Source organism: Vicugna pacos, chromosome 1 (assembly GCF_048564905.1).
Source record: "Vicugna pacos chromosome 1, VicPac4, whole genome shotgun sequence".
NCBI lineage: Eukaryota > Metazoa > Chordata > Mammalia > Artiodactyla > Camelidae > Vicugna > Vicugna pacos.
Genome location: NC_132987.1, coordinates 11,854,830 through 11,870,301, shown reverse-complemented (window position 1 = coordinate 11,870,301; position 15,472 = coordinate 11,854,830). Strand labels below are relative to the sequence as shown.

The window sequence follows — 15,472 nt, the reverse complement described above, 5'->3', positions numbered from 1 at the left end:
GGAGTAACCTGGGAAGTGGGCTTCCAGGCTAGCCCTGAGCTTCGCTTAAATAAAATTCTTTTCTATTCCTTTTTTTTTTTTTTCAATTGAAGTAACATCAGTTACAACGTGTCAGTTTCTGGTGTAGAGCACAATGTCTCAGTCGTGCATATGCATACATATCTCTTTTCTGTTCTTACTACTGAACGTTTATTGATTATTTTCATTGACACTTTGAAAGTCACCCCGCAGAGGTGCCACGAACATGTCACAATGTGGGGATGCGAGAATGGGCCCCACCTGCTCCTTGCTGGAGAAGCACCCTTAGGAGGGAGGTGGGTTGAAGGACAAGCGGGAGGGAGGGCAGGCGGGGACAGCGTCACACTCAAGGCTATAGCCTCTGACCGGTGGGCTCAGTGCTCAGCAGTGGCCCGCGTGGGGGCCTCTGGTCGGCGTCCAGGGCGGGCTGAGCTGTCTGCGAAGGGCTGTCACTCACACTGACTCACCTGGAGCTGATTCTCTAAGTGGTGAAGGGCTGTGGCTCAGTGCTGGTGCTGGGCTGTGTGCTGCTGGGTCTGAGCCCCCAAGGACAAATGTCGAATTTGAGAGTACTTCTTGTTTTGAGCAAATGGACCACTGGGCTGTCCTGTACAGTCACTGAGGACCATACTGAGGACCGAACAGGACATTCTTTTTTGTTTTTTTAAACTGAGACATAGTTGATTTACAATGTTATGTTACTTTCTGGTGTACACCATTGTGACTCAGTTATACTATATGTATCATTTCTCGTATTCTTTTTCATTGTAGGCTACTACAAGATATTGGATGCAGTTCCCCGTGCTCTACACCAGGACCTTGCTAATCTATCCTGTATATAGCAGTTTGTATCTGCTAATCCCAAACTCTTAATTTAGCCCTCTCTCCCACCTTTGACTCTTGGTAACAGTAAGTTCGTTTTCTATGTGAGTCTCTTTCTGTTTTGTAAATAAGTTCATTTGTGTCGTTTTTTTTTTAAAGATTTCATGTATGTGGTATCATATAATATTTGTCTTTCTCTGACTTGCTGCACTTAGTGTGAGAATCTCTAGGTCCATCCACATTGCTTCAAGTGGCATTATTTCATTCTTTTTATGGCTAAGCAGTATCCCACTGTACAATGGAATATACGTATATACCACACCTTCTTTATCCAGTCACCTGAACAGGCCATTCTTTGGAGGCCAGGATGGGTCATCACCATAGCAGGAGGAAGAGTAACATGAGCTGACACTTGGGCAGGAAATGTCCTTAGTCGCTGCCATAAATCCATTCATTCATTCCCCACAGCAGCCAGACGAAGTAGGTGCTATTATGATCTCCACGTTACAGACAAGGAAGCAGAGGCACAGGGATGGGAAATCACCTGCCCCAGGCGGCACGGAGCCAAGTAAGTGGTGGGCTGAGCTGTGAGTCCAAGCTGCGCCTCGGGTCTGTGCCTTCGGCCCCAACACTGCCCACTGCTCTCAGAAGCAGGAGATAAGCAAACCATGCTCTGGAGGCCTCCCTGCCTTTCTCCTAATCTCTCTCCAGTTTGTCCTGATGCTTGGAACCCCTCCCCGACAGACCCACCCGATACTGACCCTACCCTGGACAGGACGAAGCTCTGAGGATCCAAGCAAGTGAGGCCCACGCCCTTCTGCTGTGCGCGGCTCAGGGTGGGGAGAGGGCTGGGGGGGACGTGGGCAAGACAAAGGCAGGTCGGGGGGATCCAGACCAACAAGCAAGGGTCCCCAGATGCGGTTCTGCGCCCATCAAGGTACCAGAACACCTGACCAGCTGGCACAGAAAACTGGGGTTTCTCAAACTTCGGTCCATGACTGCCTTCACGGTTTTCCACATACTCTCAGGCCAGTATCCTCTGATGATTTTTGTCTAAACTAATATTTTGGTTAAATAAATTTTAGAGAATTTTGTTTACCACTATAAAGAGGAAAGTAGTAGCACTGGCCATAGGTACGAGGTAGGAAGAGAAAATAAACAGCATTTTCAGGTCAACTGCCTGAGTTTGTAAATCAAGTGTTATTGGAACAAAGCCATGCCTTTACAAAGACTTCACGCTGCAACGGTAGAGTTAAGAGGTGGCAACTAACACCCAATGGCCTGCAAAGCCTAAGATCTACACTATCTGGCCATTTAAGAAAGTCTGCACACCTCTGAAATAAACACAAGTTAGTCCTAACTAGGGACAGTTGGTTGACTGTCCTCTCTGTCAAAAAGAGGGGGCAGCAAAGGATATACTGAATCAAATGAAGATTTTCTCACTGGCAATAAGAAGACTAAATGCATACTGAAAACAGAATAACTTTTTCACTGTACGATTTGACATAATCCGATGCTAAGTTCAGTACTCCCAACAATTCTGTTTCACATCACTGGGTGCAGACTTTATAGCAGGGGAAATACTGTATTAAACCAACACACATACCAAATCAAATCATATATGTAAATGATAGCATATGTGACTTGGGAGCAAAGATGGGTAAAGATACTGAAGACTTTTTAACATTAAATACACACAAGAACTTTCTTAGAGAAGCAAAGTGAAGCTGAAAAGATACTGGGAACTGGAATTGGGCCTGCGGGTTTATGGCAGCACCGAGACTTCAGGCAGGTCTCAGCCTCTCTGAATTTCAGGATGCCGAGGATCAGAATCCACGCCTGTCCTACCCACCGTGGGGGATGACCTGCCTCGGAAGACTTTGTGGCTGCCACAGCACATTGTGACCGTCAGCTGTCACATCATCACCCTCGTCCTCCCCAGCTCTCCTCCCACGTGGCTGCCTGCAGAAGCGGTGTTGCTGATGAGGCCAAAGGGTGATAAGATGTGCTTGGGAGGAAGGAGATGATGGATCCAGGGGGAAGGCAGGCCACAGAGTCCCAGATAAAGGAAGCGGAGAGTTGGAAGGTGCCACAGAGGCTGAAAAAGGAGGATGCAGGGTGGGAGGGAGTCTCTGCCTCGGTGACAACGTGGCTTGGGTTCGGCACTGCCCGGGAGACCCCAGCGGCCTCACCTTGAGCTGACGATGCAGGAAGCATCCTTTCTAACCCTCCAGGTCAGCCTTCCCCACAGAGTAGGGCTCTCCGGTGCCAGGATCCTATCCCATTCTCTGATTACACGTGCCCCGGCATCTCCGGGCAAATGAGCCATCTGCCTCCAAGTTTACGGTAGCCAAGGAAGGCAGATGTTTATTTTAGAAATGATGCCTGCAAGCTTTATTCTTACTGTGGTGACATAATATTTGGGGCTATACATCTACACAGTGGCGTTAGAAACAATTCAACATGAACAGAGCCTCTGCCTTTCACTTTTGTCCTGAAGGAGGATCCAGGCTGTAGACGTTAAAAGTTTAAGAAAGCCTGTGGCAGCAACGACACCAGCACTGAACAGACCCTGTGTCAGCACCAGAGGAGGAAGACGAGAGGACAGGTAACATTTACCTAGGACCTACTGGGTGCCAGGCAGGATGCTAAATGCATCACCCGCATGAGGTCAGAGGCACAAGACACTCCAGCAAGACCAGCTGTCCACGCTGTGGGTCAGCTGGGCCACCTGCAGCAAAATCACACGTCCTGCCCAAGACAAGACAGCCGGAGGGTAGGACCAGATCTGAAGCCAGCTCAGGCTAACCTCAAAGCCCTTGTTCCTTCCTGTGCTCTGCCCTGTTGTGTAATGGAAATTTCTCCTTCTTCTAAGGTGAGAAAGTGCTGAGGGTCCCGCTTCCAGGAGACAGGCTGTGGGGAGATACGTGTTCGTAAAGCTGCAGGAATTTTAATACTTCCTTTGGAGTCTGAGTGCTAATGGGCTTCAAGGCATCGCTGGCTGCTGGTGCCCAAATGGAATCTGTTGGTGGTGTTTCTTTTTTTTTTTTTTCCCTTTTTAAATCTCCTGGACAGAGGCAGGAAAACAGTAACTTTTGGTACGTGGAATGGGGCAGCAGGTTTTTATTTTCCAGCTTCCATGACATTTTTAGATATAAAAGTATAAAGTTTCTAGTCTTTCATTTACTTTGGAGGGGGTGTGCTTTGGGGGAATCTGCACGGTGGGGCGAAAGGAGAAGATGGGGTTCATGCTCCACCTCTGTTGAACAGAACAAAACGATCATGGTGAACCTCGGTAACGTAGTAACAGGCAAGGACAGGGGAACAAATGAAGAAATAAACTAAAATTAGAAAGATGTTAAGGGCCCTGATGACGATTTTTATGTAATTTTCCAAGTACACAGGGCAACCTACAATATGAATTTCCTTGTTATTAAGCCAGTAAAATCCAGCCATACGAGCACATCAATAAAATCTGTGCACCAAGAAAAGTGATTTTAACTGAGGTTAAGTGTCTTAAATCCAAAAGGTTTGTTTAAATGTAAGTTTAACACTAAAGGGGAAATGAGGGACACTGAGAACAACAGGAGCCTATGGGGGAAGCATCCAAGTGTCCAGACAAAGCACATTCATGGCGTCCAGTCTACCCACGGGGACATTCACATCTAAAGTATAAATCGGGAATTTAAAGACTTTATGAAAAGCTGTTTTTAAGCTCAATGTGTCCCCCATGAGAAGTTGTCAACGAGTGCTTAGGGACTCTTAAATTCAGAGATTATTCAATTGCTCTATTCTACCAAAACACTTATGAAAGTGTCATAGGGAAAAACGCAGTGAAATAAACACTGACCAGCATTCTCAAATGAAATCAAAGACGTCTTTTGCCTACCACTCAAAGGCACGGATGACATAAGTATAAAACCAAAGAGCAAAGTAAAGAGGTTCTTTTGTAAATTAATGGGCAGTGGTTTTCAAAAAGGAAAGAAGAAATAGGATGTGTTACAGACAGGGGGTGGGGGGGGTGCCCTGGGCCAATGTCAGAGGCCCCAGGGGCCACCATCCCCCTTCACCGCAGCTCACGAGTCTTCGTTTAGGAGTACGTCTCATCTCCCACTTTCCTTTTGGGTCCTCCTGGCCCTCATGTCCAGCCTGTCCCTCCATCCCTGCCTTTTTCCAGTGAGCAACTTAACAGCAACATTGGCAAAAGTGAGCCCCAGCTCTGCCCCTTGTCCATTTCAGCCTCTCCTCTGTCCCGGGACTTTGCATGCAGTTACACATGAGGCCGGCACAGTTCAAGGTCTCCCGTGGCAAACACACTAGAAGATCTGATGTCTTCCAGGGGAGGGAAGTGGCAAGAGGAAGCCGGCTGCAGAAACACTGTCGTCTACACAGGATGAAAAAACATCAATCTCCACATCATCCCCAGGCTCTCAGTCAACACCAGTGCTCCTCTCACCCAGGTGGAAGACACAGCCCTGGAGAAGTTACACAGCCTGTTCTGGGCCCGAAGCAGAGACATGAATGACTGGCAGTGGAACAGACTATACCCAGATCGGCTTTGGGCCTCACAACATCTCAGGAAGTGAAGCTACAGAGATGCTGGGGTTGGCTGTCTTTTAAAACAGCCACATTTAAACCACTTGACCCATCTAACCTCACTGAGCAAAGCATCAGGCCAACTTCTGGGGCTACAAGGTGAGGAAGACAGGATGCTTGTCTTTCAGGAGTTTATAATCAAGCCAGGAAGCAAGACAATCTGATATAAGTTTGTGGTTCTCGGACGTACATTCAGAGTCCTGTGAGAGCACGGGGGAAACGCGGATAACTCCGCCTGGAGTGTGGGATGGGGCTCAGGTGTGGCTTCAGAGAGGAAGTGACACATCAGCAGGCTCCTGGGGGTCCACATGAAGGGGAAAGAGTAGAAATGCAATTCCAGGGCACAGCCTTTGCAGGAACGTGGAGGTGTGAGGCTCTCGGGCCAGCATGCTCAGGGCGGCTGGACACTGGGGTGACTGTCAGTAGAAGACAGATGAGGGTGGCAGGTGAGCTGGGGACAGGGTCCCAGAGCAGCCAGGGCAGCGCAGGTGAGCTGTGGGGGGGCCATGTCAAGCAGAGGTAGGCAGATGGTGGCCTCCGGGCCAGAGCCAGCCCTACACCTGTTCTTATAAATAAAAGTGTATGGGAACGCAGTCACCCCTCTTTGGGTATTTTCTGTAGCTGCTTTTGTGCTATAGCGGCAGAGCTGAGGAGCTGAGATGCAGACCACATGGCCCATGAAGCCAAAACATTTTCTATTTCACCCCTTTTTAAAAAAGTTTGCTTGCTGATCCCTGGCTCTAAAATCTGAACTGTCCCTGGGATTTCTGTAACTGACTCGAATGCACATGGTCTTGGCAGCGCCAGCTCACCCGTCTCCTCCCCACCCCCGGACAGCATGCTGCACCCCAATCTGCACATCTCATTCACACGCCCCGATTTTGTGTCTCCTCTTACTCTCAGTCCTTTTTTTTTCTTCTTTTTATTTCAAGGCTTTGCTGCACCCCTTCCTTGGCCGACACCGTTACAAGCCTCCCGCCCACCAGCAGAAGCTCATCACTCAACTCAGAGTCATTCTGCTTTCTTTGCCTCCTCCCCAAGTTCTTCATAAATTTCTGTACCACTTTTAGAACGCAGCTGAAAATCGATTTTTCTCCCTTGCTGTTACCCCTTTCAAATCCCACGCTCTGACAAATAGCTACTCCTCTACAAAAAGTGTTCCCCTATTGTACAAAGCCCTTGGAAAATACAGCATATTCCCACTGGCAATTACGGAAGAAAAAAATGAAGGAATAATCATGCTATTCTGATGGGCCACACTAAAGGATTTCTTTTACTAGTACATCCCCTTATACATTTAAAATCAAATTCGATCTATAAAAATTAAATTTGCACATGATTTTCTAGGGCGTACATCTCTAATATAGAGCAAGGAGTATGACTGCTGTTTTATTAACCACTGGCAATAAAGTGAGTCCCTGGGAACCCAGAGTTTTAAAAGCTGCTTTTTATGGCAGGTAGTATATATTACTGCCTGGGTCCAAATCCAGCCTGCCCCTTCCCAAGTGTGCTACCTTGAGTAACTTAACCTCTCTGTGACTCAGCATCCACTTCTTCCTGAAAAAGGGGGAAAGAGAAATTATAACCAACCTGTCTTACAGGGCTGTCACGAGCATCAGACGGTATAAAGTATCAAAGTGGTTTATGCAGTGCCTGGTGCACAGAAAACACCTTGTCCATGTCAGCTACTGCTGTAAAATCATTCTTACGTTTCTTTCTTTCTTCCCGTCCCCCTCCCCCCCACACACAGCATAAAGAAAAAGAACATATAGGGAACAGCACTGGCGGCTTCATATTTCATGGTGAACGTGAAATTTTTGCTTCTCGACTGTCCCGATTCATCCAATGAGAAATACTGCATCCCATGCTCTTGGCCCATGTGGTTTGGGTGGGGCCAACCTCAATCCTGAGCACATGACCCAGAACTAGCCAATCACAGCATTCTACCCTGCAACCCCGCCCCCAAGTCCTGTAGTCATAGATGGTCACATGACCCGGGCAGGCCAATGAGAATCGGCCCCTGGGCACTAACCATGGATCTCTCTTTTTGCTGGTTAGACTATTTCCATCTTTATCAGCCCTTTGGAAAGTCTTCCCAGAAACAAAACCAATGCAGCAAAAACAAACAAGCAAACAAACAACAACAACAACAACAACAAAACCCAACTATGAGAGATGAAGAGGAGCAACGGACTTGCCCCCACAACAGATGTGAGCCTTGGGAGCCAGTCCTCCTCCGCTGGACTGACCAGTTACAGGTCCTGATGCTTTTTAGCTTATGCCAAGTTGGAGCTGGGTTTTCTGTCCCTTGCATCCAGAGAGTATTGATACGTATGCTAAGGGACTGACATCACCTGCGGCTGGAATCGAATGCAAGTCTTGCTAATCTTGGCATTGCAAAGAAAGCCTGGCAAGGAGAGGAGGCCGCCTTGAATTGTAACCTTGGTTCTGTCTTCAGCCAGTCAGGGATTGCTGGGAAAACCGTTTCATCTTTCTGGGTCCTGGTGTACTTGTGTGTCAAGTGAAGGAGGTGAGTGAAAATCAATCTCTAAGATCCGTTTTCGGCCCTAACGTCCTGTGAGCGTCTATTATTTCTGGGTTAATTTCAGTTGTGTATACTGTGGTGTAACTGGCTACTGAGTCTCCTTTTTTCTAGCTTCCTTCTGTTTCAACTTTTAAAATTTTCTATTAGACCCTCAGTCACCATACTCCAAGTGTTTATTTCTCGCCCTTCAATTTCCTTCTAAGGAAAATATATTTATTTTTGTCTACCAGAGCATAATGATCCCATTTTCTTCCCATTTCTATATTTTTTAAATCTAATTAAGGTGATAAGTTCCCTGAGGGTTGAAACTAGAGTTTTCCTGTGGGGGTAAACATTATTTTTTTTTAATTGGCAACCAAGCTGCCAGTTTTTACAGAGCAGCAGGATATGGGTTTTAAGTAATGTAAGCAGGAAATGGGTCTCCAGCCCACACAAAATAAATGCAAAAGTACTGATTTACCCTGAGTCCACATCTGGCTTACTCATTTATAACTTTAGCCTGAACTGACATTCTCCCACAGAACTGCAGGGTAACATCCATGTCTACAGAACGTCAGACCAGAAGTGGGGAGCTGGGGGAACTTCCTGTGAGTCTCACTTAACACATATGAATAATCTGCCTATTTCAGTCGACATCACGTTTTCTCTCCAGCAGTAGGGTTCCGGGCCTCAGCTAAGTAAATATAAGTAAATGTAAGCCCCGTGTCTTCACATGCATTGATTTTTGCATAATCCAATAGCTCTAAAGTTTGGAGGGGGTCAACGGAAACTGGCTGAAATGTGGTCAACTGACCCATCATCTGCAGATGGAACCACCTGGAGGAAACGACCCTCCGGGAAGGGATGTGCACAGCCTGCTTCCCTGTCTGGTGACCCGGGCTGTGCTCGTTCATCAGGACCTTAAATATGAATACGGCCCCAGCCCCAGCTGCCTTAATGAGCGCTTCTTGGCAAATATAACGAAATGATATTGTTATAGAGGCAGAGTTTCCAGGGTTGGTTGGTCCAGCAGTTCCATGATGCCAGTCAGGGCCCGGGTTCTGTCTGTCTTTCCACTCCTCCACCCACAGAGCCTGCTCTGTCCTACAGCTGACTTCCCTTCGGGTTGGAGAGGGTTGACCCGGAGCACTTGTGGCGACTTGCATCCTTGCTCAAGTCCACTGAAGGCAGGCTGCTTCTGTCCTAATATTCTAAGCATGAGTCTTTTGGTCATTTTATTTTGATAAAATTTCAGATTTGCTAAAAGTTACAAGAATAGTAGAAAGAATACTTTCCCTGGGTAACCCTTGACTCAGATTCACAAGCCTTAATATTTTGCCACATTCCCCCCCCCCATTTCACACACACACACACACACACACACGCTCCTTCTGAACCATGGAGAGTTAGTTGCAGACAGCAAGAACATGCTTTTATGTAACCACAGCACATGATCAAAGTCAGGAAATTTAAAGTTGACTTAATAAGATATCCTAATCTACAGTCTATATTCAAATTTCAATATTTGTCCCCAAAATGTCTCTTATAGGAGCTTCCTTCCACTCCAGGACCCTCGGGGCCATGCCCTGCACTCAGCTTTCATGTCTCTGCCTGTCTTTCATAATCTTGGCATCTTTGAAGAGTACTAGTTAGTTCTGTTTTGTTCTCTAATCGGGTTATTTGCTTTCTTATCATTGAGTTTTCAGAGCATTTTCAACAATCTGGATATAAGTCCTTATCAGATGTGAGATTTGTAAATAGTTTCTCTTCATTGGTGGTTTGTCTTTTCATCAATTTCACGGTGTCTTTTGAACAGCAGACATTTCTAATTTTGATGAAGTCTAATTTCCTTTTTTTTTTTCCTTTTTTGGATCATAAGCATGAGTCTTGAACTCATTCTCGTTGGGTTACATGTTCACCCTGAACTAGTGACTGTGGCTGGGACAGAAATATACTGATTGGCTGGAGTCAAATGACTTGATCCAACCTTGATATCTTCCCTGAAGTATAGAAAGTCAAGAGGTGGAAAAGCATATTAAAGCCCTGGGTACACTTAGGAAAGGTGAGGGACAGGATGGATGCTGGGTGGACCACCAAGGAATATCCCCTAGTCACAGCTCCCAGGAGAGTGACAGTCAGCCAGCTGTGCACCCTCGGGCAGCGCTGCCCGGCTCTGGGTTCTTCCCACCTCAGTCAGCCTTCCCCAGTATGGCCACATGTCCCACTTCCAAAATCCAAGAGCCTCTGACCCGAACATAAGTCTTCAAACCCCACTGCTGGATGGTGGCTTTTCATCCCACATTCATCAAGGACAGTGGGCATGGGCTCAGCACCTCCAGAGCCCCTCAGAGCATCCAGCCTTGTGCCCCACTCAGACCCCCAAGTGATGGGATGACTGGGGATCAGCACCCTGGCACACACCCCTGCATCTTCCAGAGACCAGGCTGAGCCAGGCCATTTGCCTAGCATTTTCTCATGACCTTCATTTGAAAGCACCAAGGAGAAAATATAACTAAAGATTTTTTTGTGCCCTATACACTCTGCTTGTATCAAAGCATGTATAGTTCAAATCCCCACAATCAAATGATCATGGACCACTAATTTTTAATATATTAAAATGTTCTCTTCTGAATTAATAAAGTGTATAATTGTTTGGAGGAGGACGTAGTGTGGAGGAAAAAAGCTGAATCAAGTTCGGAAAAACGCCAACGTGCCAAGTTTCTAAATGTTTCTTCGACAGCAAAGTTTTACGCTCTCTCCCCTCTGAAAAATGTACATTATTGATGAGGGTTACTATTCATGCCTCACCTCTCATTTTATTCTCATCCATACAGGCAAAGCTCTTTATTCTTATCATCAAGATGGGGAAATGGAGTCTCCGAGTGGCTGTGGGACACGCTCGGGTGACTGGGGGCTTGGAGATACAGAGCTGGTTAGTAACTGCTCTGGAAGACAGTCCACCGTCCACAACACCCAACAAATGCCATTCGAGTTCTATCCAGAAATCCCCACAGTTATGTGATTTTCATGCTGTCTCTGTTTACACCTACCATTAGCAAGAATATATCATTAGTGTCATGTCTGAATTCCACGCACCGGCATCCTCCACAACTTGATTTTGGAAGCTGAGCAATCATATTTATAGATAAGGCAAAGGGAAAAGAAATCTCTGAGACTCCACTTACATTCTTTGGACATTCCCACTTCAAAGCACTTCTGGAGTCGACAGTACTGGCATCGATTCCTGGTGACTTTATTAATGACACAGTTCTTATCTCGGTGACAAGTGTAAATCATGTTCTTCTGAATACTTCTGCGGAAAAACCCCTGCAAGCAAGCAAGAAGATGAGAAAACTAAGCAAAACTACTGAGCTTCACAAGAAATCAAAGCCAACCTTATCAATGCATTGGTTGCTCGTTCTGAGTAATGAAGTGCTGGCAGCAGAGAAGTGAACTTATTTCAGCCTTAAAACCCTTGGGAATTATGAATACCTCCTTTGCTGCAAACCAGAAAGCCCCTTTTAATTGAAACTGGACATGACTGTTACTATCTTACTAAAAGAAAATTAACACTAAGCTGATTTACTTGAAAAACATAATGCACAGTGGGGTTCCCTCCAAACAGACTCCATTTCCTAGGTGGCTCCCGTGCTGGCCAGAGTGATATCAGGTGAGTCCACTTGCAAGAAACTCAACAGAAGAAGCATCGCAGAAGAAATTATATGGGTCACGAAAGAATTAGGTCTTTTCAAAGGAGTCTTCTCCAAATTCTTTAATACATTTAGCTCTTGTAATGATATTTAAAAGGTGATTTAATTTACAGTGTGTAGAAAAATATGATCCAAGATTGGAAACAAGGCAGAAAAATGAGCTGTGATGTCCAAAATGACAGCTACTAATCACATGTGGTTATTTACATCAAAATGAATGAAAATTAAATAAAATTAGAAATTCGATTCCTTACTTGTACCAGCCACATTGCAAATGCTCAACAGCCACAAACGTCCAGTGGTCACCCCACTGGGCAACACACGTACAGAATATTTTCATCATCACAGAACGTTCTGTTGAGCAATGCGTACACAGCACTGACTGACAAACTTACCTGAGTCATCTAACGGTCTAGGGAAATGCAACTTCCTTTGATTTACTGTTTATTACTGACTGGACCCTGACTCTGTAAAGACTGTAGAAGACTGGTAAATTACAAGTCATATCTGCCTAGTATAGTTCCAAAGATTTATGCCTGGTTGAAATATAACCAAAGATGATCATTTTATCACCTTGTAGGACATGAACCAGTTTTGTGTCTAACTCTGCAGTCTTATTCTAGCATTCTTTTTTCCCCTCACCATTTCTTCCTTCCTTCCTTCCCTCCCTTTCTTTCTTTCTTTCTTTCTTCTTTCTTTCTTTCTTTCTCTCTCTCTGTCTTTCTCTCTCTCTCTCTTTCTCTCTCTCTTTCTCTCTCTCTGTCTTTCTCTCTCTCTCTCTTTCTCTCTCTCTTTCTTCCTTCCTTCCTTCTTACCTCCCTACCTACTTGGGTATTTTTCTCATATCCTTCTCTGAACCAGCTTTTTCATCCTACTGTTTCCTTCCTTAATGAGTTAAGTAAACCTTCAACATATGCTTACTGCATGTTTGAATACATTACAGGTTTTAAAAACTTTTTGAAAATAACCTTTTGCACTTAAAGAAGCAACTTATCCTGATTTTTGTGACACACTGATGAAATAAAGCAGACTTCAGGCTCCAGGAGCACAGTCTCCAGCTTCTCCTCTCTGTCCTCCCCACCTCCTCACACAGCTTTACAGACAGACAATAGGTAACTGAATGATGCTTGTTAATACACAGATGAATAGTGAGTGAAGGGTATACCAGTTGTCTCTTCTCTTCTAATCACCCAACAAAAACTTCTCTGCTGCTCTAAGTGTTAAAAGCAAGGAGTTTTACTTTATCAGTTGGGATGTGACTTTTACCTCCATTAGACACAATGCTCTTGAATGTAAGAAATCCACCACCAAATGTGAACAGCAAATAAGAGTCACCATCTGAGTTCAACTTTCCCGGTAGTACGTTAACACTCCAGGAGCCAGAACTAAAAACGTTCACAGCTAAAGCACATTAGCAAAGAAAGCTCATGTAACACACATTGTTTGGGATATTTACGTGGGCACCCTAGGATTTTAATGTCTAAATAAACATATTTTTACTGGCATAGTTCAACTGTAAACACCTGGAAATCTTGTTTAAGGTTGCAACTTCTGTCACATCCCAGACACACATTTTTTCCAAGAAAACATGGTTTATTTTTGTACCTCTGAAGCTACAAATATGCTCAGAATCTGAAATAACAGGTTATAAATACTCTGAAACCCTAAGAGAATCTGTGCAGCGTGGTCACCTCAAACATATCTTTTCCTGCAAAAAATACCTACAGGACACTTTTGGCTGCCAGATGTACAAACTCAGTTTACAGACACTTCACTGCTCTCCTGCCAAGAAACACTGACACATGGAAGATCCGGTCTTTTTTGCAAACGTGTAGCAAGTGAGATACGGACAAAGGTGAGCTCCTCCATCTATTAAAAAGCGAATATTCAGTTCAGCAAATTCTTACTGAGTGAACACGGAGGAGAGAAAAACTATCTCGTGACACCCAGATGAAAGAAGAAGAGAGAATTAAGAACTGTAATGTGTCACCAATTATCCAGGCAGCATGGTTCGGTAACAATGATGACAGAAATGAAATAGGGCTTCTTGGTTTTCCAAATCAGATTTTTGGCTGGATTTCAGGAGAAGGTCTAGGTTTCAGTAAATCATTTCCACCAAGGTAGAATACTTGCTGACTAAAATGTATGCTGTGAGGTGTTTTTATACATGGGTTGGGTAAACAGAAATGCCCTTGGAGGCCAAAGAGGGGTTTGGATTGTCCAAACCCCCCTCCTCAGCAGGTACTGTGACTTGTTCTATAAACCTCCTTTCCTCCTAGATTACTTCTTCCAGGACCTCATGTGTGCGTGTGGCACAAGAGTCCCATGCCACCAAAATTTTATCTACTTAATATTTTTATTTAGGTTGATTCTTGTTTTATGTGCAACATGATTTAAAATGGAAACCTTTGACCTCTGGCTTAGTTTAAAAACCAGCACTGACTGCCGGTATCAGAAGGCACTGATAAAATAAATAAAATGAAGTCAGACCAAACAATAATCAGACGTGATTTCACTCTCACTGGACCCTGGGTCTGCAGAAGGCTTGGAGCCCAGGTGTCCTCACTCCTGGCTCAAAGGGAGAGTCAGGAACAAGTCAGCCCGGACTTGCGACTTCTCCACGAGGAATCTGGGCAAAATAGACATGTTTCTCACTATGCGAGTCGATGAGGTTTAAAGCCACGATTCTGTCCCACCTCAAATTGGGAGCCGCATAACTTGGGAAACAAAACTGTAGCCCAAGCTTGTCAAATGTCAAGTGGGCTCTAGAAGCACCGAGTTCGAGTGTGATCGTTCTTCAAGCTAGCAGGTGGGTAGCGATATGTCTGGAGGAGAAAAGACGGAAAGGCTGAGCATTATAGACGAAGGATTTGGCCGTAGCTGGAGAGCAAGCCCAGGGAGAGAGGAGGCAGGAGGGCCAGAGGAAGGGCTGCGGTGGGGAAGCTGGTGGCGGGCTTAGGGAAGTCACTGCCTCCGGGCCAGGCACGCTCATCTCCTAAGGGAGGCGCTGGGTGGCTGATTTCCAACACCCTTGCCAGCTGTCCAGGTCTGGGATTCCAAGTGTGTCATTACATGGGGGAGTCACAAGTTGGAATGGCTTGGGCATGAGGATGAGGGGGTTTCTGTGGGCAAAGACAATGACCCAGGAGGAGGTGGTGGAGGGAACCAAGGAAGGGGAGACCCTCCACACGGATGGGTAACAACTGCAATTTCTTGGGAGCCTGTGGCTTAAAAGACACCAGCTAGACAGCCTTCAGATGGCTTCCCCTTTATCTTGGAGTGGAGTCGTCTCCACACCTCTGTGAGGTCCTCTGTTGGGTGTCTGTGGCCAGACTGGGGCTGGAGTGTTCATTCGGGCTCGTGGCTCACGGATGCTGGTCGTAAGTCTGAGGGCCGGGTTTTCTGACACCAAGTTTAGAGTTGCTGATGTCATGGTTTTACTCTTTCACTTTCCAGAAACATCTTTCTTCTGGCAAACACAGAAAACTTCTATCAGGTCTTGAAGATGTATGTCACCTCAGCCAGGAAGCCTCCTCTGACGGATCCAAGCACACATGAATGCTTCCTCTCTAGATAACCTTGGTCCTTTGCTTTTCCTTCCATATTACACCTATTCAGTATGATATTTAAAATTTTAAACAATGGGACCATCCACTTCAGAGGTTACACAGGCAACATGGGGGAACAGCCTCAGGGAGCCAAACAAATGGGCCTCACAGATTTCCACAACTGGGTGTCGCAGGAGCACCACCAAGCGTGGCATCTTTCTTGCTGGGATTCAGGCCTCCCTGACCCCCTGGTC

At 45.7% G+C, this 15,472-nt stretch overlaps 1 protein-coding gene across 10 annotated transcripts in view; it reads right to left on the bottom strand.

The window, feature by feature from the left end:
* The window catches only part of RARB (retinoic acid receptor beta), a 699,713-nt gene that overhangs the window by 80,441 nt on the left and 603,800 nt on the right, over nucleotides 1–15,472 (bottom strand). For all 10 annotated transcript variants that reach the window (XM_072950739.1, XM_072950689.1, XM_072950646.1 and 7 more), the window contains one exon: nucleotides 11,146–11,287. In XM_072950739.1, the coding sequence (XP_072806840.1) occupies nucleotides 11,146–11,287 (142 nt within the window). The remainder of the gene's footprint in view (nucleotides 1–11,145; nucleotides 11,288–15,472) is intronic.